Source organism: Anopheles maculipalpis, chromosome 2RL (genome assembly GCF_943734695.1).
Source record: "Anopheles maculipalpis chromosome 2RL, idAnoMacuDA_375_x, whole genome shotgun sequence".
NCBI classification, from domain to species: domain Eukaryota; kingdom Metazoa; phylum Arthropoda; class Insecta; order Diptera; family Culicidae; genus Anopheles; species Anopheles maculipalpis.
In genome coordinates, this window is record NC_064871.1 from 45,660,409 (window position 1) to 45,680,278 (window position 19,870).

At 38.9% G+C, this 19,870-nt stretch overlaps 3 protein-coding genes across 3 annotated transcripts in view; 2 read left to right on the forward strand and 1 right to left on the reverse strand.

Moving 5' to 3' along the window:
• Positions 1-12,903, forward strand: part of LOC126558208 (O-glucosyltransferase rumi homolog) — a 170,424-nt gene extending 157,521 nt beyond the window's left edge. Inside the window, exon 3 of the mRNA XM_050214175.1 lies at positions 12,894-12,903. Coding sequence (XP_050070132.1) covers positions 12,894-12,903 — 10 coding nt within the window. The remainder of the gene's footprint in view (positions 1-12,893) is intronic.
• Positions 1-19,870, forward strand: part of LOC126556961 (bromodomain-containing protein 8) — a 238,854-nt gene that overhangs the window by 38,260 nt on the left and 180,724 nt on the right. The window lies entirely within an intron of this gene.
• On the reverse strand, positions 1,094-10,202 carry LOC126558758 (uncharacterized). Its single transcript, XM_050214818.1, has 2 exons — positions 10,095-10,202; positions 1,094-2,266 (listed from the first exon to the last, which is right to left on the reverse strand). Exon 2 carries the CDS (start codon positions 1,922-1,924, stop codon positions 1,094-1,096), a length of 831 nt encoding a protein of 276 aa, XP_050070775.1. The 5' UTR covers positions 1,925-2,266; positions 10,095-10,202.

Consider the following 19,870-nt stretch of genomic DNA (forward strand, 5'->3'; position numbering starts at 1 on the left):
GTGAATAGCTCAAACACTGGCAGAATCTAAACTCTGCAACCACATTGTGAAGCTTGTGCATGTACGTACGGTGTGCAAATATCCGTGTTGAGGGTTTGTGTATGTATCTGTGCACACTGATGTAACGCCGCTGCAAATACAAATTGTTGGCCCCTATTTGTCCCTACCATACGCCGTTGACGCGTGTTGATGATTTAAAAACCGCTAAAACTGCACACAAGAAATACAGCAATGGGAGGATGGGAAGGAAGAGCAAAGGGAATGGCGGGAAACGAGAAGAGCAGGAAGAGGACACGTAACCCCCTTGGCCATATAAGCAACCAACATGTCCAGAAGCTGATTGTGTTTGTTAGTTAGTTTGTTTGTTTGTTTTGTGTGCTTTCGCCCTCAGGACCTTGGCCTCTCGAAACATTGTCCGAAACGATTATCTACACATTCTTAATGCACTCATAAATCATGTTTCCTTTTGAGTCTGGTTTTTATAGCTCCCCGATTGTATGTAAATATTACATCCCACATTGCTCAGCTTACTTCTGCTTCAGGTCCTTCCTGATCAACTACTTTTTTTCTGTGCTATGTTTTCTATTCTCCCACTTTCAAGATTATCCCTCCAAACGTACAATCCCGACACTGGTCTGGACTGTCCACTTTGGTTGGAAAATGTTCTCCATACACTTTGAGCTCTGTTTGTGCCGTAGCGAACTTCAAATGGTGCACATTCGCCACAGGCTACCAAGTATTCCCAGATGGGAAGGGGGGAACAAATCGTGTCACGGTGCGATCCGGAGGACTTATCCAGAAGCGACCACTTGTGTGTACACTGTACAAAGAAGTTTGTGTTTTCCCTCGCTCTCTCCCCCCTGTCGCTCTCTCTTTCTCTCTCTCTCCCTCTATTGTGACAACAAATAGCAACACAATTGTTGCACCAATGCACCAGAGAAATTGACCATCATGTTTCCTCCTCGTCACTGGCAAATCGGAATTCTTCCCACGTCTTTTAAGCATTTCTGCTTTGAATTCGTATCCTTCATCCCCGGTCAATTGCGTCGAATGGGCCTGTAGTAGTAGTATCTGTCACTTCCCGCTTCTGCGACTAACTGGCCCTGCTGCTACCGTGCCCATTGGCACTATTATTTACCGGCGACTGTTGCTGATGTTTCTGAGTGTGTTTTTTAGTGTAGTGTTGCTGCTGTGTTGCTGGTGGCGTTAGTGGTGACGCTTGATGGTGGTTGTGTTGGTAGTGTGATTTATTTGCATTATTATTCGCCTGATAGCGTCTGGCGATCGTGGGCGACGGTGCTGGCGATGTTTGTTTGCCATTTTGCACACTTTGCTGCTGCTTGTTGGCAGCACCGTTTGCCACCGGTCCACCGATCGGCAAATGACCACCAAGCGGCAGGGGTGGTAGAGGGGGAGGTGGGGAGGGCGAGCTTAGGGAGCTTTCACAGGAGCCGGTGGAGGAGCGATGGTGAATGGGGCGACCGGTGGCCTGCGCCAAGGAGAGCATGTGGGCGGGCAGGGTGGCGGTGTTGGTGGTGGGGGTGGGCAGAAGCAACATTTGTGATTGTGATTTGCTTTTGGTGTGTTTGGTGTGTTTCGGGTCACCGTAGTTGGGCGATTCGAACAGCTCGCAGCTCAGCTTGCGACTTTTGGCCGACTTTCCCCCATGGTCCACGGTGCCGGCCGGACTTCCGGTAGCGGTGTTGGTGGTGGGATTGGTGGAGGAGGAGGTGTTAGCAATGGGATTAGTGCCGTTCGCGGATGGGGCACCGGCAGGACGCTCGTAGTCGTTGCGCTTGGCATGGGAAGAGCTTTTCGAGCGACCTTTAGAATGACTGTTGCCACCGCCATTGCCATTCGCTTGGTTGTAGTGGTTAGTGTTGCTGTTGTTGTTGTTGTTGTTGTTGCTGTTACTGTTGTACATGTACTGGTGATGATGGGAAGGTGGATGATGGTGGCCAGATTTGCCCGAATAGTGATAGGTGGCATAGTGATTGTGTTGCTGTTGTTGTTGTTGCTGTTGTTGTTTGTGTGCTTTTTTGTGTTCGCTATCGTAGTTGTGTTCGAGGCTGTGGCTTTGGCAGTCGTGCCGCGGATGATAGTAGTAAATGTCTTGATGGGCGTCACCGTCACCAATACCACTACCACTAGCGCGACTGCCTGGGACACCGCCAGATGCCGTCGTGGCCGGGGACACCGGGGATACGGGCAGGTCGCGCTCCCGCTAGGCTACGTGATTGCCGAATGTCCGCAGAACGGGCATCGTCTATAATAATGGGGAAGGACGAGATAGTAGTGATAGAGAGAGAGAGGGGTAAAAGGGAAGAGAACATGGAAAAAGGGGAAGAGAACATGGAAAAGTTGGGAGAAAAGAACACCATAAACACCAAGAAGCGTTAGAGAAAGGACAAAGAGAGAGAGAGAGAGAGAGAGAGAGAGAGAGAGAGAGAAAGAGAGAGAGAGAGAGAGAGAAAGAGAGAGAGATAAAAGAGATATTTTGGTGTATTAAAAATACGGCACTGTGTATGTGTATGTGGGTTTGTAACGGCACTGACAAAACTGGTGAAACAATGGCAAAAGATTATTGTTTTGTTACATTGTGTAGTTCGTAATGTGTTAGGATGTGTCAACAGGGTGTCAAAAAGGCGGTGGTTTAAAATGAAAGCTTTACCCAGTTTCCCCAGCCGGGATCGAAACCGGAACTATATCACGTACAATGCTAAATACTAAGAATGAGCAGCAAATGAAGTGTGAAAGAAAATTTTGACGTGAAAAAAGACAAAATGCGCTAAAACAAAGGGCAGATTGATGTTTTTTACTTATACTTTATAGTTTGTTATTTTTGGGGAGAAAACCAATACAAAGCCCTCGGATTGAACCGGATCATTCCGATCTTTTATCCAATGTTTTTGGTAGGGTTTGCACGGATGACATTTTTTGGGAAATGGAGCTACCGACGTTTAATTAGACATTGGCAGCTGCATTCCGGTAGAGTTTTGCACACTGAAGCTTTAAAAAAATGGAAAAATATGCAACACACGGACTATGCAGGGTTGAATGTGGCTGAGCACTGCTCGGTGTCGTAAATATTTAGCAAACTCAAGTTTGTAGTTCCAAGTTCTGAGTGTCTATGTTGATTTACATGTGTATGCAGTTTGCTTCATTTTGTTTGATTTTTGATCGGATTCTTTTGTTTTATAAATTTAGTAACTTTAACATTAGATTAATTTGAATATACTTCAATTTCTGTTACTTAAAAGTAATTGTAAAAGTGATTTGTAGGCTTGCAAAATGGCATATCTGTTTGTAGAAGTGTAGCAACTTGCATACATTTTTTGTTAAATTGCTTTTGCATAATTGTCGTCTGTAAAAGTACACGTTGCACTAGTATGTTTCGTAACGTCTTGCTTAGTTTTCTAGAGAAGTTAAAAACCCTGTAACGGTGAAGCATACTTCTAGAAGGAATTATTTTACAAAGTACAGTATAATAAGAACGCAGTAAAAGGGCAAGCACAGAACATCATTATTCGGATAACAAGTAACGTTTACAGGCATGTACAAACTAGTGCACTAGACTTTGTTTAGCAAAGCAAAAGAAGGAAACAAAAGGATGCAACACAGAATGGTTTTATGAGAAGTGCAAGACAATGACAAAAAAAGAAGGAAAAAAACAAGAGAAAAAGAATATGAATCGCTGCAAAGTAATACATACGTTCCACATGTAACATAGCACGTGATAGCGAACTAGCAAACCGGGAGACGATTATTTACAATCACTCATCTTACACAATGTACTGTGCATGCGATGTCAATTGGAACACTTATTGCCTAAGTAACGCCTATACTACGCCATCAAAACGGGGGGGCGCTGTTCCGCACCGTAACGGTTGTCAAATTTCAACCAACTCGCCCAACGTCAAGGGTAAATGTTGCATGCATCGTAAGCATCATAACATGGCATTGGCACAGCTTCTCCAATCGGGCAAGCAAATTGGAACGTACAGGAAGTGTTCTCGTTGTTTCTTCTTTTTGGGCCGTAGAATGCTTAGGGGTGGGTGCTTGATGTACATTTTCAGAAGTGAATCTACTTCTTCTACGATTTCAAGGGAACCGATTTGCCATTCACACACACACACAACGATCGCGCAAATGATCGAATCTGGAAACGGTTTATGATTATTGCCATCAGTCAATATTGTGGCACTTTTGTGTGTGTTCCGTTACACGGATGGCGCATTCACTGCTGAACAGTTAGGCTATGGATATTTTGTATCAACATTTGACGAGGAGAGAATAGCGAAATAGTTTCTTTGTGCTTTCGGGGAAGCATTTGTATGTGGCTATTGCACGATGGGAGTTTGACGCGGTAATATTCGACAACTTTTTTTTTATGAACTGAAAATCAAACATCTGAATCTGAATAGTGCTAAGAAACTTTGAAGGCTTGTAGTTCTCTGTTTTTTTTAGATTCTGAGAACATTAATACCATAGTTGAGATTTGTTAAGGGTATTATTTCCAAATCTCGTGTCCGAATCTATTCATTAACAAACATTGACGTCATGCAAGTATGATCCCACACAAAGACTCCGTGAGGCCTAGTACACTGAGAACTGAGTACTAAGCTTCACAATCATAGCTATGATAGCGTATGATTACAAAGAGATAACGTGGTCCAGCTTTGATTTGTCTCCTTTCCAAGTTGTTCTAAGTTCTCTTGATGGTATAATATATGATAGTTAGAAAATGGAGGCGAAGTTCCAAAGACGTTGCGTAAATTTTTATTTCTAAAATATGCGATATTAGCATGTCAGTCTGACTTCTGCTCAGAAGCTAAAAAGATTGTGGTTGTTTTAGATATCCTAATAGATGCTGAGAAACTGCTATCAGTCTTAGTTTATTGCTTGATTTAGACTTGTTGTAAAAGATATCTTCCTTGCACACATTCACAATTTTGTAAGACTTGAGTATTACAAATAGACAGGCTCAAGGAGTAAAGGAACACGTTTTTTTGAAATGGTTTTTATCACAGAAGCAGTTGAACAATCAACAAGATTGTTGGTATTGGTTTATTTTAGACGCAGTCCAGCTGTTTTGAGCGCTAGTGGGCACACGAGCACTAGCACTTGTCTCGACCTATCTCCTCGGTGGTTGGATGGAAAAAGAGCTGGATTTTTTTGCCGGATGTGCGTCCTGACGTTTCTGTACCATCCAACCCACGTTTACAGGCGTAGGTTCAAGCTTTAGCGCTAACAAAGATCATATTGGAATTCAATAAAAATTAGCACCTTTTGGTTTTCTTGCTGATATGTATCAATAATATGAATGATTTTATCCTGACACTTGTTCGAAATTTCCCACTATGCCGACTGTGGTGAACATGAACGCCAACTGACGCGTGGTATTCTGGTTTGCATAAGGCATGGGGCATCATATTATTATCATCATAATGGTTGTCCACTAGGACACCAGTCATCTTCAATTCGACAACGGGTAAAGACAGGCCTGCTTATGCCTTTTCGAAAACGATCAGGACGGTTCGTACGTGCATAAGAATTACGTGCAATTGAAGATAGCTGAAGTTTCTAGGAACGATGATGGCAGGCTCCAATAGACTGTATCGGTGTATCTGCGAGTGTGAATTAAGAGCATTCTCCACATTAAGAAACATTTCACTACACTCCGAGGAAAGGAATGCATCAGAATGTTTTTTTTGCGCTTATTTGAAAACGATTTCAACGAGTCTAGCTGTCGTTTGGAGACGTTTTCGCAGCGCTTCGATCAGCACCATATCGGTACGTATGGTTTCCGTGCTGAGGAATGTCCTTCTACCATTTCTCAACAGCAAAGAAAATGGTAGGAAAACCCGGTAACTACGAAACAATATTCTTCGGCACAGAGGATGGCAGCAAACACATCGACACGCACGTCAAACGAAAAGCGCAACATCTGGTAACTTGCTTAGCAATTTCGCTTTCAGCAATCGCTTTCCACCCGGTAGCATGTAGCGTTGGCAGGATGCTTTTAAGAATATTGACTTCCGCTTCGGCAATGTCTGCAGCGCCGGGGGGAAAGCAACATACATTTGTGAGAAGCGTGGCCAACGAAAACTTGAGACTCTCTATTCCAAAAAGTTGCTTTCTTTCTTCCGGTATGTGTGTGTGTGTGTTTTTTTTTTTGGTGTTGTGTGAGCGCCGTCACTCGACATTCTATTCATGCAAACGTGCACAACTCAATTTGCGGAGGGCACGGTTGTACATATTTTTCAATTGCCATTTTGATCGTTTACGGTTAAGTTTTGGTCGTTTCCGATGGGGGGAAAGAGCATGTTGCAGATGTGTGAGTATGTGTCTGACTCTAGTATATTATTGCATTTTTAACGTTTTACGGTAGAGGAAAGAAAGAAAGTTTCGCTCCAAGAAATTGAGCGAAATTCTTCTTACATTACGCAAAAGGCGATAAAAAATAATCATCGTAGGTGTTTTTCCGAAGAATCAATTTTTATTGCTTTTGTTCCGGATTTTCTTCCAATTTTTTTCCTAGCATAAACATGTTTCCCTTTGCTCTTTTGCAATTTTGGAACACTGACATTTTAGCATTGAATTGCGTGATCGTCCCTTCAGGCCATAAAGCTGATCGTGAAAAAAGGCCGAATTAAATCTCACGGTGAAGAAAACTTTTCCTCCCGGACATCGATAGATGTTTATGATTATTGGGGCGGAAATTATGTTTTGCACTCATTTACTAGCACTTTCGATCGACCATCGAACACCTGTGCCAAGTCAGCATGGTCAGCGTAAGTCGACGGAGGAGGGCAGCTGCTAGAGTTGAGTACGGTGTACTGTTATTAAAAAGCATCAATTTTATTGCGTTGAGTCCGGTCACTTCCGGCTCGGTAAATGGAAATGGTGAATGGTCGATTTAATGCTAACTGGCTTTCTCTAAATGTGGGGATGTGACGGTGTGAACAGATTTCGAAGCCATAAAAGAGCAGTTAGGTGGGAGTATAAAATTGAAGGCACGATTTAATCATTTGGTTGATATGATTGTTTTTCCGTGATTGTTGTGAATAGGCCGTACGGAGAGAGGTTTATTTATGCTTTTGTAAATCAGTAACGTGACTTTCTTCCAACGACCATAGGGGTTGAGAAATTGAATAAGAATAATGTTAAGAAAATTCCTGAAATTATTCTTACTTGATTTCAAAGCTTTCCAGCATAAAAAACCTAATTAAAAATAATCCTCTCGAGGAAGTCAGTCCTACACAGATGAGAAAAAATCGATATTTATCTTTACTGCAAAGATAGCAAGGCTCAACATGACTTTAAAAATGTGTCAAACATTGCTTAGGAAATGACTGCTTTATTTGCAAAGGCTCGTAAGCTTTACAAATGATCCTTTTTCAAGAGTTCCAAACCGAATGAGCCTCCCATTCTCCGTACTCTTGAAAAGGTTAATGCGAAAATAATTACTTAATTTGAAGTATCCACACGAAAGCTAACAATTCGTGGCACATTGCACAAAAAGAACACACGAGCGTCAGCATCAGCCTAACCGGAGTACGGCAAATAAGATTATGGTTTATCTGGTGCCTGCTTGTCTTTAACAGCTCGCAACAGCAAATATTTGTTTCAGTTTTTTTTTTTCGCTCTGAAAAACTGAAAAAGAGCCAGAAGAGAAAAAAACCAGAAAAAAAAGTTCGTGGTAGGTATCACACGCAGTAAAAATGCGAATCTTGGCAAAAAAAAACATCTTCAAATTGAAAGTTAGTTCATTTTAGACGCGAGGAACACACAACACTCACGTGTTCGGGGATGGAAAAGCATGATCTTGGGCAAATGGAGTTTGCGGTACATAAGTACGGTAACCCGACCGCATGCTACCATTGCCTCTGTCGGCGAAGACTTATGGGTAAATGTCTGTTTTTCAGACCGAAAAGCTCCAGCGATTTGGGAGAAATGTTGATTGTGGAAATTGTGTGTTTCTGCGAAGGACCAGAATATTTGTTTCCAAATAATAAGAAAGCATATGTTTAACCAGGTTCGGTTGCTTCTGTGCGCGGAACGGTGCATATTGCACGGAGACGTTACAAATTTCTTGAGTAAAATTCAGCCATTTGTGTACTTGCGGGAATAATCGCAAAATGAAGCCTTTCGCTAGATTTTATGAGCTTTGTGTATTCTTTTTATGGCAAATCATTATGTAACTAAAGATTGTAAAGTTATCCACTTGGAATATTTTTATAGTAACAGTAACTTAACGTGTGACATTGAAGGCTAAAATTCGTGGTCAAGTCTTTGGTGATCGCTCTGAATACACATCAAACGGATTGTTTCTAAGGAATACGACAAGACGTTTTGAAGTTTATTGTCTTAGCACCGTCTAATTAAAATTGTGACAAAATCAGTCCCTACAAAGATTGCTAGTTTTCCAGGCTTTTTCCATTGAGAAACTTTCAAAGAAGACCTCTAGAGCTATAATAAGGCACAATTTGATTACAGATCCGGTAGAAAAACTACAATTGACTCTGGTCAGAAGAATCTTATGCAGTTAAATAAAAAATAAATGGTCCTGTTCCCCGAAGAAGTAGCTAGATAAGCAAATAAATCCCTTTTCCCCGAAGAAACTCTGTTCAACATCGATAGTTTCCTATGATAGGACAGATCGCTTCTTTTCTTATTAAATACTTAAGGATGGTTCCAAGAGGTGACATTTAAACTTCAAACTAGGCAATTGTTTGTCATTATGCTTCACTTGATGACATTGAGAGGTTTAAAAAAAAGGCTATTTTAATTGACCATCGAATAACGAATAATATCGAAGGGTATGTCTGAATTTTGAACAAAAAAGTGTTCTACTTAAGCAGTTGTCCTGTCTGCAAAAGCTTTTCACACTATAATGTGAAAAACCTGAAGAGCATATTAGTACGCAGGTGGCAGTCAATGTTCACGCTCAAAAGACGTGTTCGTCTTGAAAGTGTTTGAAAGTGTTTAAATTGTGTCTTCTTGTTAATAGATTAGGGATGGGATCTGGGTCCTAAATATACAAGTTTTTCCTGCTGCCACTTGCAGGGTTGTAGCAATTTTTTAATGGATTTAGTTATCTGTTGAAGATGTATTATCATATCTTCTCGAAGTTAGTCTATTTCTTTAAATTCTAAAACGCTAATCTCTCTCTCGATCGGAATGTTTTTCAACAATAATTCATTCTTTGCGTAGTAAAAATAGTACTAAAATTAGATAAAATTGTCTACATTTAAATTACCACCATTGTTAGTACATACCATTAACGTTTACAATATATAGTTTTGAACTTAAAAAGAAAATGTCAAAATAAGTGCATAAGAACGAGGTGCAGCGTACAAAAGGTGCGGATGTGAGCGTGATACAAAAGGCAGATTGAAAAGGCGTAAAAAGGCATAAAGAGAGAGAGAGAGAGGGATAGAGAGAGATTTATATAGCAGGAAGTATAGGGTTCCTAAAAATATATACGATCATCAGCGTCAACGGCATCCATAACATCACTAGCCTTAACTCTGTAGAAAAAGAAACCCAGTATCTTCTAAATCTAGCGATCCATTGCAGCTATGTCTAGCGTTGCATTCCGTTGAAATGTTAGTTGTGAATGATGTTTTGTACGTGTGTGTCTGTGTGTGCCTCTATTATGTATAGTATACATAGATTTTGTTGCACGTCGGCAAGATGCGCAAGTGGTTGTTTTGATTGAATTAGCTTATTACATATTATAACAATTCCCTGTGCTTTCATTTTGCAAATGCTAACGTGCTAAGGTTGGTTACTGTTAAATGTGAGGATGAATGATAAAGTGATTTAAAAAATAAGTAAAACAGTGAACAACGTGAAGTAATGAAATAAAGTCATCTAGAATGTTCGAAAACCAATACGAACCAAAAAACAATGTTGAGGAAAGAAAAGAACCAAGAGTACAACGACAAGATGCAAAAGTGTGGAGTAAGAATATGTATTGTATTTATATAGGTATAGCAAAAATGGACAAAACGCTTGAACAAACAAAAAAAGCCAGAAAAATGAGCGCACACACTAGTATCAGATCAAGAAACATATTAAACAAATACCTTCAGCATCACTCATCAAGACCGTTAGCCAAAAATTGGGGGGGAGGATAGAAAAGAAAAGAAAAAAATGGAGAACTGATCATCAAACTCATAAACGGAACAGACTGGACCATAACCGAAAGTATGCAGTATGCAGAAGAGTTGTTATCCGATAGAGTGATATAAATGTGTATTTATATATAAATATGTAATTTTTCGATTTGCATAAGTAAGCTAAGAAATAACATTCATCGTATATCATGTATCATAAACTGTCAAAAATGCCACAGACAGCAAACCAAAACACATTGGCCTGGAAATGCAATCACAATCGATATAGAAATATACAACGGACAAAACAAAAACATAAATCCAAATCAACATTTCCATTCGTAAAAAACGATCGTTTGAAATGTTTTTCTTATTATAACAAACTCAAAAAGACGATCATTGCTTGTTAGTGAAGAAATCAAAACACAAAAATAAAACGTTCCATAACGTTCGTTCAACAAACCCAAAATATTCAAAAAATGAAAAGAGATAATCATTCGCGTTACCGAAAGAAATTGGTGCAAAATAGTGCAGTCAACCATATACAGACACAGAACAAGTCGATCATATCAGGTTGCGCTAATGCGTTCCGCAACAGTAGTGAGGCATGTTAGGGTAGTAGAGATTGAAAGGAACTTAAAGTACGGCGCAGTCACGCAGTCATTACTCGGACAAAAGGGAATCAACTAATTTCAACATCATTAATGCAAAACATCGTTCGCCAATAGAGGTATAGATATGTATGTAAGGAACGAAAGACGTACAATGTAAGGATACGGATTTTGCATTACAATACGGTGAACAAAACACAACAAACAGGAACAAGACAGAACTCATCAAACCGGGCAGCATTATTACCGTCATTCATCCATTCATTATCATCATCATCAGCATCAGCATCCACCAGCAATAATTATGTGTTGTGTACGATCAATCAATCAATCAATCAATCAATTCAATCAAAAACCAATAGCAACAAGTGTGTATTATCAGCATCATTGTCCTTTAATCCATCATGTTCGGGCATGGAGGTAAGCTTTTTTTTTTGTTTTTGGGTGGGTGTAAATCGAAACACAATGCCTAAAATCAACGACACTGAGTAGAAACGCGGAATGCACTAATTAATTGAACGGAACGGAAACTTGTTTTAATTAAAGAAAAAATACGCAGAAACGCACAAAAAGTGTTACAGCTAATGTGGAGGAAAAAATCGGTGATCATTGTCGAACGCAAGAAATGGCTGAGAGATGGGACAGATAGACAAAAGAAACGCACAAGAAAAGAGATGCATTTGTTGTGAAAAAAAGGATAAGATTGAACTGAAACCCATTTGGAACATAATGTCGCGAAACGCGCTAGATCATAAATATCAAACGGCAGCCCAAATAAGGAATGAGTTAAAATACAGTCCACAAACAGTGAGGTTATGGGGAACCAACATGACACAGAAAATAAAAACAGGAAAACTTAAAACAGGGCAACATTCCATCAGGCTAGCAGCTGAGTCTTACGGATGATTAGGAAAAATGAAAAGGAAAAACTTAAACATAACAAACCGATGTACGAAAAGACAGACAATACGAGTGAAACTAGTGGTAGATGGTGACAAAGAGAGCAGGAACAACCGAAAACAGTAAATGTGATAAAAACAGGAAAGGAATGAAAAACGGAAACTAAATTACTATCAGTAAATCAATCAATCAATCAATCAATCAGTCAGAATATCAGAACAAACGGATGCTCGGCAGCTGGATGCGGTTTTTTTTTATCATACCATATATATGTGTGTAAGTGTGTAAATATATATAGAGAGAGAATCAAACCCAGAAACAATCCATTCACAAGAACAAATATATGTATATATATATATGTATATAAGAAAGTATTTATAGAGTCACAATGTAAAAGAAAAAAACCAAAAATGGAAGAGGAAATCATGAATCAAAAAGGCCATTCTAATACAGTTCGCACTCATTCTTGTCGCAGTCTTTAATTACCCAACTATATATATGTATATAATATGTATATATATATACTTTTTTGTTTTGTTTCTGTTACGTGCGTGTGTATATATAGATGTATAAACCTTTTTTGTTGTTGTTTTCATACATTCATACTCAAATAAATTCTTTAGTTGTTTTAGTTCGTTTGTAGTAGTTTTTTCGTTTGGTTGGTTTTTCTTTGTTTCTTTTTCGTTTAAGTTTGTTTTTCGTCTGTTAGGAAGCTGGTTGTATATCATTTTTGTGTGTAAGTGTGTGTGTTGTCATTGCAGATCTGTGCTAAAAAGTGTTTGCATTCGTTTATGATAGAGGGATAGTGCTAAAGGGGCTTTGAGGATAGCATTCCGATGTTTTGTGTGTTTGGTGCACAGAGCATGGGATTTTGGAAATGTAAAATGTTGCCCACTGGAAATATGCAATGTTTTTTTGAAGTTTTGTTTAAAGTATTTTTGTTTGTTGTAATAAAAAAAATCTAAAAGCTGATTGTATGCGATCAAAACAAGTATCTGTTATTTGGTTGTTGTTTGAATAAAGTATGCATATTTTAGGTGGAGTTTCTCGGCATCAGTATGTGAAAAGTGTTTTGATGAGAGGGACACCACAAATTAAATCACATCACAAACAAAAAACAAACATAAAAAACCACACGAATCGTTACATTATGCCTTTCTCCACGGATGCCATTCGACTGCAAACATTCTGCTTTGTTAAGCGAGTGTGAGGGATGATCATTCGAGACAGAAAATGGTTGCATTGAACGATGCAGTAGTATGCATTGAAGTATGCAGAGTGGTAGGTACCATCATTTTTGCTGAGTCAACTGCATGCGCTGCACTGAGTCTCATGAATAATTTTGGTGTAAAATTATAAAAATTGAGTCTTGTGTTCTTAAACTTTGAGGTCATTCTTGACATCATACTATAGTGAAGGTTATTAATAAAACGAGAACCTGGGGTTGTTCTGGTATTGCTCTGTTTAAAACCAGGCGTCAAAACAACCGTTCATATGATGTTTCGTATTTCTTATATTTATAATTTATTCTTCATAAATGCGTTTTAATGGAAGTTTTCAAAAACTAACAAAAAGTACCAACGTGACTTATGACGAAAAAAACCTCATGAGACAAGTTTTTTTTCTTACGATCGACTTCCGCTCTTACTGCCCTTATGCCGCTGTATATTGTGCTACACAAATTATTTCCTGAAACTCCTTAACTACTGCATCGAGAGAGTTGACTTGCCCATTGATTAAAGAATGAACATTAATTATTCAGCACGATGTTATTAACTACTAACCGGACAATAACGATATCGTCCAGTTCAAAGAAATAAGTAATATCTCAAAATGAGTTGCGAATGGGGCTTTACTAACAACTTGCTGTGACTGCATTATTGATAAAAGAGAGCTCTCAACCTTTAACCTCAACAATGAGATCTGGAGAAAATCGGAGAAACTCTTTTCAACAAATAGCGACCAAGACAGAGGACTCACTAATTGTTAAAACCTAGAAACTCCAGCTCACAATTGCTGTCAAGTTGAAAATGTGGAAAATTTATTTTGCCGTTTTTCTTATAAAATCGCTCGATATATATGTGTCTGAAGTGACTAATTATAATGTATGGACACTTAAACTCTATCTAATAACGCATGACATGGAGCTTAAAACTGCATCTTGCAGTAACACTCAAGCCTTCATTGATGGAACATAATGGTTGGACAAACTGCTGTGGTGCATGGTACGGAAAAGATTAATTCATTCATGATTAAAATACAACTAATAGGGACATAACATAGCAACTTTAAGATGTAATATTAAAGTTGCTATGAGGAAAATTATCCACAAGACTCCATGGTGCTTCACAGCGTTTTGTAAAAAAGGAAAGTTAAAAAATGAAAAAAAGTTTATCAGTTTTTGGCAACAGATGGACGCGCAGGTGCTAGAAGCTGCTCGAAGCACATCAAGTTTGTCGTTATGTTGTGAAACATCTTAAAGAGAACATTTTCGTAGTTTTTTTTGCATGGTGTCACGTAAAACACTCGTAGGAATGAAAGTTCATTTCCTGCAGTGACACAGAATGGCAGCCCATAGTAGCCGTGTGTTTCGTGGATTGATATAAGCCTTCCAGCAAGCATCGGTTCCAAAAGGATAATCTACATGGACAGCAGCGTTCCATCCGCCTTCTATCTTTGTCCGTCAACGCTTCTGAAGCGGCTTTTAAATCATCGCACACCGTGTACGTTTGGACATGCGAGTTTCACATTCATCGCACCAATGGAACCGTTTTACGCGACGACGCGAACAAGACGATGGACGGACAAATGGCAAAGCAGAAAACGAGGATTAGTGCGAGGTGAAGTGCACAGATACTGCTGAGTGGAAATGTACGCCGCGCGTTATAATCTCACTTTATTTATACTGACACTCGATGCCATAAATTTGAGTCTTAGCCCAAACGAAAGCGCATACCAAGCAGCATTGCTACTTTAGACCACCATACGGTATGCTGTGAGCGCGATGAGTTCGTCTATCCATTCGAGCTGCTTGCTCGAACATCAGTTTGAAATGTTAGCTTTCACCAGAGAAGGATGAACAGTGGAAGTTTCTGACACGTCAGATGGTCGTATGTGCTCGTGTGTGTGTTGGTGTTTTTTTTTGTGTTGCCTCTAGTTTAATATAGCAAGAGCATTCCTAGATTTCGGTTCGAAAACCGTTCGCTTTGGTGTAAATCCATCGTTGCGCCAAATGCCAAACAGTAAATGCCAAAAGGGATAGAAAAGACATGCTCAGTAGAGGATATGCATATGTTTACACGAGTGAACAAAATTTGTTCGCATTCATTTTGCTGTTTCATTCGCGATATTTTGAATATAACTCTTCAGTTTTCTATCATATTCATCGACGCTGCGTTAAAGATTTCGTATCACATTTTGATACAAAAAAAAAAAAAACGAATGAAGATAAATAGGTAAGATATCTCTATCTATCAATGGCTAACAATGGCTCAAAAATGGCTCTACAAGAGGTTGAGCTTCTTGCTCAGTTTGTGTCATATTCTTAACCCAGTTTTAGCGTTACATTTATGCGAGGGAAAGTAGATAAAAATTGAAGTCTGTAGAAGATCTTATTGATTGTCTATCTTCTCAACAATCGTTCATCGGTAGGTGTGTCTGATGGCAAACATTTACTTGAAGGTCACAATTGGAAGCATGTTTTTACGCTTGACAACGAGTGGAGACGCCTGGTTACCCAGGTGAAGGTGATTTGTGCCATGTGTTGTGGCCAATATGGTGCACACATCGTGTGGTACATATTGCTCAGGCTATGATACAAATTTAAAGCCAGATTTAAAGTAGATGTCAACCAAAGCATAAAAATGTAAATGTCAAGAAGTTTTCATCGTCGGTAACCTTTTTTTTTTTTTGATAGCAACTTTTGCTTATAAGATGTTCTGCTAGCAAAAGTCTGTATAGGAGCAAACGATTAGCTTTAAAAACAAAAATTTACAAGACACATAAATTTCAGCCAGACCACTAATAACTAGACAAAGGAGACGCCTGGTCTTGCAAATGGAGACGCCTGGTGTTTTGTGGAGAGCGGCATACATAAAAGAACAACTACTGCATAGAAACCAGGTCCCATGGCAGGCAGGAAGTGATAATAAAAATATTTTTTATTTCTACCAACACTTTATAATGCAAAGAACCACAACATTCTAGGCTTTACTTTTTACGATTTCCTCTCCATTCGAATCGTTTGTAGAGTCCTCGATGAGATGTGCAATCGGTATTGAAGCCGAGTGAAATGTTCCTTTGCCCAAATGCAAATACACTTTGATGGAGAGTGGTAGTGAAAGGAATTTGCATAATCTCGTTAGCGGATATCGTGTGTATGTATGAACATACATACATACAAGCCAACCGTTTGCTGTGCATTTTTTTTTTCCAACACGCCACCCTTTTCCCCCAGAAGTGATGCGTATGTGCAGTTGGTGATGCATTTTTAACAAAACATGAGCTTTCTTTTCCGTTTGGCAGTGCCACTAGCGGCAGACAGCAATTATGAATAGTTTGCTTGCGGTATGTTGTCTGTCTGATGCCAACAGACACGAACAGTGAGGCAGTGGAGTTATGCCAAGTCGGCTTTGGTAGTGAATTATTTTGCACTCGAATTAGCTGTCATTCTTATTATTCATACAGTTCGTATGATTCAGATACCGGCTTTCGCATGCAAACAGATTCCAAGTATTTTAAATCGGCTTGAGTAAGGAAAACAAGTAAAATCATGCTTCACTCGTAGAGATGCAGTGCAGTTGACTCTTTCATATAGTGGTGCCTAGATGGATGTGTGAAAGGGTGTTGCAATGTAAATTTGAAAACAAAACTCTGTAAAACAGCACTCGGATGCAGATATAGCGTAAACCGGAACCAGCATAAGAACTAAAATCGGACTTAAAACAAACAAAACAAACATGAGAAGAAACACTACATAGAGCAAAACCATTCGTGATGTTTAACACTCGGTGGTAGGACACAAACACAAAGTAACACATTCAAACAAACGATCAAAACCGCAAAAAACGCAAACAGGAGACAAGATAGATACCGTGGGATGGTGAGATGATGATGGTTGATCGTGACGTTAGGTGACGTTGATGGGGTCGAATGCATCATAGAATTACGGACGATGTGTTGACATGCGAGATGAGTGTAAGTGGGTCAGTTTGCCATCGTACAGTTGATTGCGCAAGCGCGCATGTTCTTAACGGTTCTAATATATTAGTTTGGAGGTTGTTTTTTAAAAGGTTTGATTGGAAAAAAGACAAGACGGGGAATAAATGATAGTTTCTGGTATTAGCTGTTGTGAGGAAAGCTGGCTAGAGGGAGATGCTTTGATTGGAGTTTTGTCGGTAGGAAGCGAAAAGAGCACCCACAAACATAAACTTGCTTCGTTGCGATAGGTAATAGGAGATCGAAAAACAAAGAAGAATGATGGAGGTTTCTTCCTTGGACCCTTTGACAGACATTTGCAAAAAAAAAAAACAAAGAACCCATTCTTAAGAAAATTTCTTCAATGAGTTCATGGCAAGGGACAAAATCGGAGGCAAAAAAAGGAACTCGATTGAAATGAAATAAATGAAGCTTTAGTTCACAGACTTCCTGTTTCCAGATGGCACGTTAAGGAGGGAAAAAAGAGTAACGAGGATTATGGAGGAAAACCGTAGTGCCGAGAAAGGAAATCAAAGACAACAAAAGAAAAGAGCAACGACTGTTGCCACATTGAGTAGTAAAAACCAACAAAAAAAAAAAAAGCATGACAGACAATCTCGGTAATTTTCACTCTTTTCTGGTAATCGAAATTTTCACTCGATCTACTCAGTTTCGCTTCGCTTTGCGCGACGTTCTTAGGGCGAGCTTGCTTTTGTTCGCCATCGTCGCTCAGCATGAATCATGAGATAATTTTTAATCTTTTTGCCCATTTTGCAGCACCCCATTTTATTGGCCCTGATTGCAATCTGATTGGCAAACGGGGGCCAAAAATGGGAATTGGTAGGATTCATTTTCGAACTCAAGCGTTTGTACGTGAGAGGGCAGAGAAATAAAGGGGAGCCTTTAATCGCGTTAGACTGAGGCATTTTTTTTTCAATCCTGCTTTGAGAAAGATTTGAGAAACGGTACAGTGTGCGATAAGCGCGTGGATTGGTGTGTTATAAAGGGGAAAGAGGGACAGAGGGAGAGAGAGATAAAGAGTAATTGGTGGGTTTAATGGAATTGTAACGTTCGATGGCGCTAGTGTTTCGGGAGGAAAGAACAAAAAACCAAAAGTAAACTCTTTGAATGGCTCGATGATTAAAAACGAACTCAAAAGCGAAACCCTTGGAAAATGGGACCATGTTGATCCTTGGGCGAGTGAACTTTTGCTAGAATGTTTTGCTAGTGTGCTATGTTTGTTGGGGATATATCGTTTGTGCTTTATTTTCGAATGCGTTCATGTATGGATGGTGTTCGTGTTGAAATGAAATCGTTAAGCATGTGTGTTATTCGTGGTAAGCGTGTTGGTTTGTGTGAAATGAAAACGTTCTATGCTTTTGCGTACTTTAGGTATGTATTTTTTCTTGGATAAAAATCATCACCTGATATTAAACGATTCAGCCTTGAAATTATAACATTAATTAAAACCATGCACAATTGAGGGAGAAAAAGAACAAATGATTATAATAAAAATTAACGTAATTATTAATCTACCAAACAGAGTACATAAAAGAAAACACATCAGTGAAGTTAGATTAAAATCGCACACAACTTATAATTTCTATCTTATGTTTAAAAAACAAATTATACAAAAAACCCGTGAGAAAAGAAGACTCGGTGCCTCTGTGAACTAATATCTAAGCGCACAAATATTTGGAATAATAAATAATAAAAATCCTACAATGCTATGTTACCGTTGGAGAGTACACAAGATCTTATAAATCATAAAAAAATAACAGTCTTAACTCACAAAACCAAAGTAACCAAACGCGAACAGTAAACAGTGAATGGGTGAATGATAGTGAGAAACTAAAATCAAATCGAAAAAATCCTTTAAATTTGTAATGAAAACTGTGCTAGGGTTTCTGCAATTGATGGACTGTTCGTGTAGTGATTAAATGGTTTGTTAGAGTGTATTTTGATTCGCTAGCTTTTGCTTGTTTCGGGGAGGAGGTTTGAGTAATGCGTTTGTGGATTGTTTCGCTTCTTTGTCCGTTAGTAGTAGTTCGATAGTAATGTTTAGTTGACTGGTTTTACTTAAGTACTAGGCGTAAAGTTTGAAATCTTTTTTTTTTTTGTTCGTCATGTTACATTCGTTGTGCTGTGGAGCTGGCAGACGTGTCTAGGAAGACACGATCCGGTCCAATGGTCTTTGTTGGTTGAAATCTTTCCCGTGCGAGAGGGAAAACAAAACAACAGATCGGTTACCAGCATCGCATGCTGGTGTGCCTTGTACGGGTAGCATTGTTTGTTTTCAGTTGAATGCTTACGTTAACGTTTCTTGCCTTTATGTGCGTTCGTTAGCGGCTACGGAGCGAGTGATTATGTTTCTGAAGGTGGAGCACTGCTGGGTGGTAGCGGGTGGAAGGGCTTTATACATTGTTTTTATATATTTTTTTTACATCTTTTTTGAGTGTCTTCCTTTTACTATCCAGAATAAAGATATTGAAATGGATTTTGATTCTGAAGGGTTTTGCAATAGATGCAGGATTTGTTTTGTTGCTGTTTTGAAAAAATCGTAACAATTCACATGGGTTTCAATTGGTACACTGTCTTATAACGAGCTCTTGTTTTAACGTAACAAATTTGACCAATATAAAGTAACATCCTTGATGCCAAACGCATGCATAGAAAATCCTTCTGTTACACAGTGTTTGACAAAAAATAAGATCACCTTTCGACAAATTATCTTTTATATTTTTTGGGTTTTACTATTGGTTGCTAAAAATCATTTGGAATTCTACGAGATAATCCTCAGCCTGTTTGACCTTATTTGAAATTTTCACATTTTCACACATTTTCCATTTCTGTAAAGGAATATTTCAATAGCTTTAAGTGAGATATCAATATTTATGTCAAACTGAGCCGTTTGTTCCAGATTAAAATCGTAAACATTTATATTTGAAAAGCTTTTCTTTTATATTAGAGAGCAGCATTAAGTTAAATTTTGTTTTGTAAAAATTGAAAATTAAAATTTTGTAAAAAAAATCCAAAACA

What these genes read in the sequence shown, in the direction of transcription:
- LOC126558758 (XM_050214818.1), bottom strand. Translation starts at nt 1,924, where the DNA reads ATGTACAACAGTAACAGCAACAACAACAACAACAACAACAGCAACACT.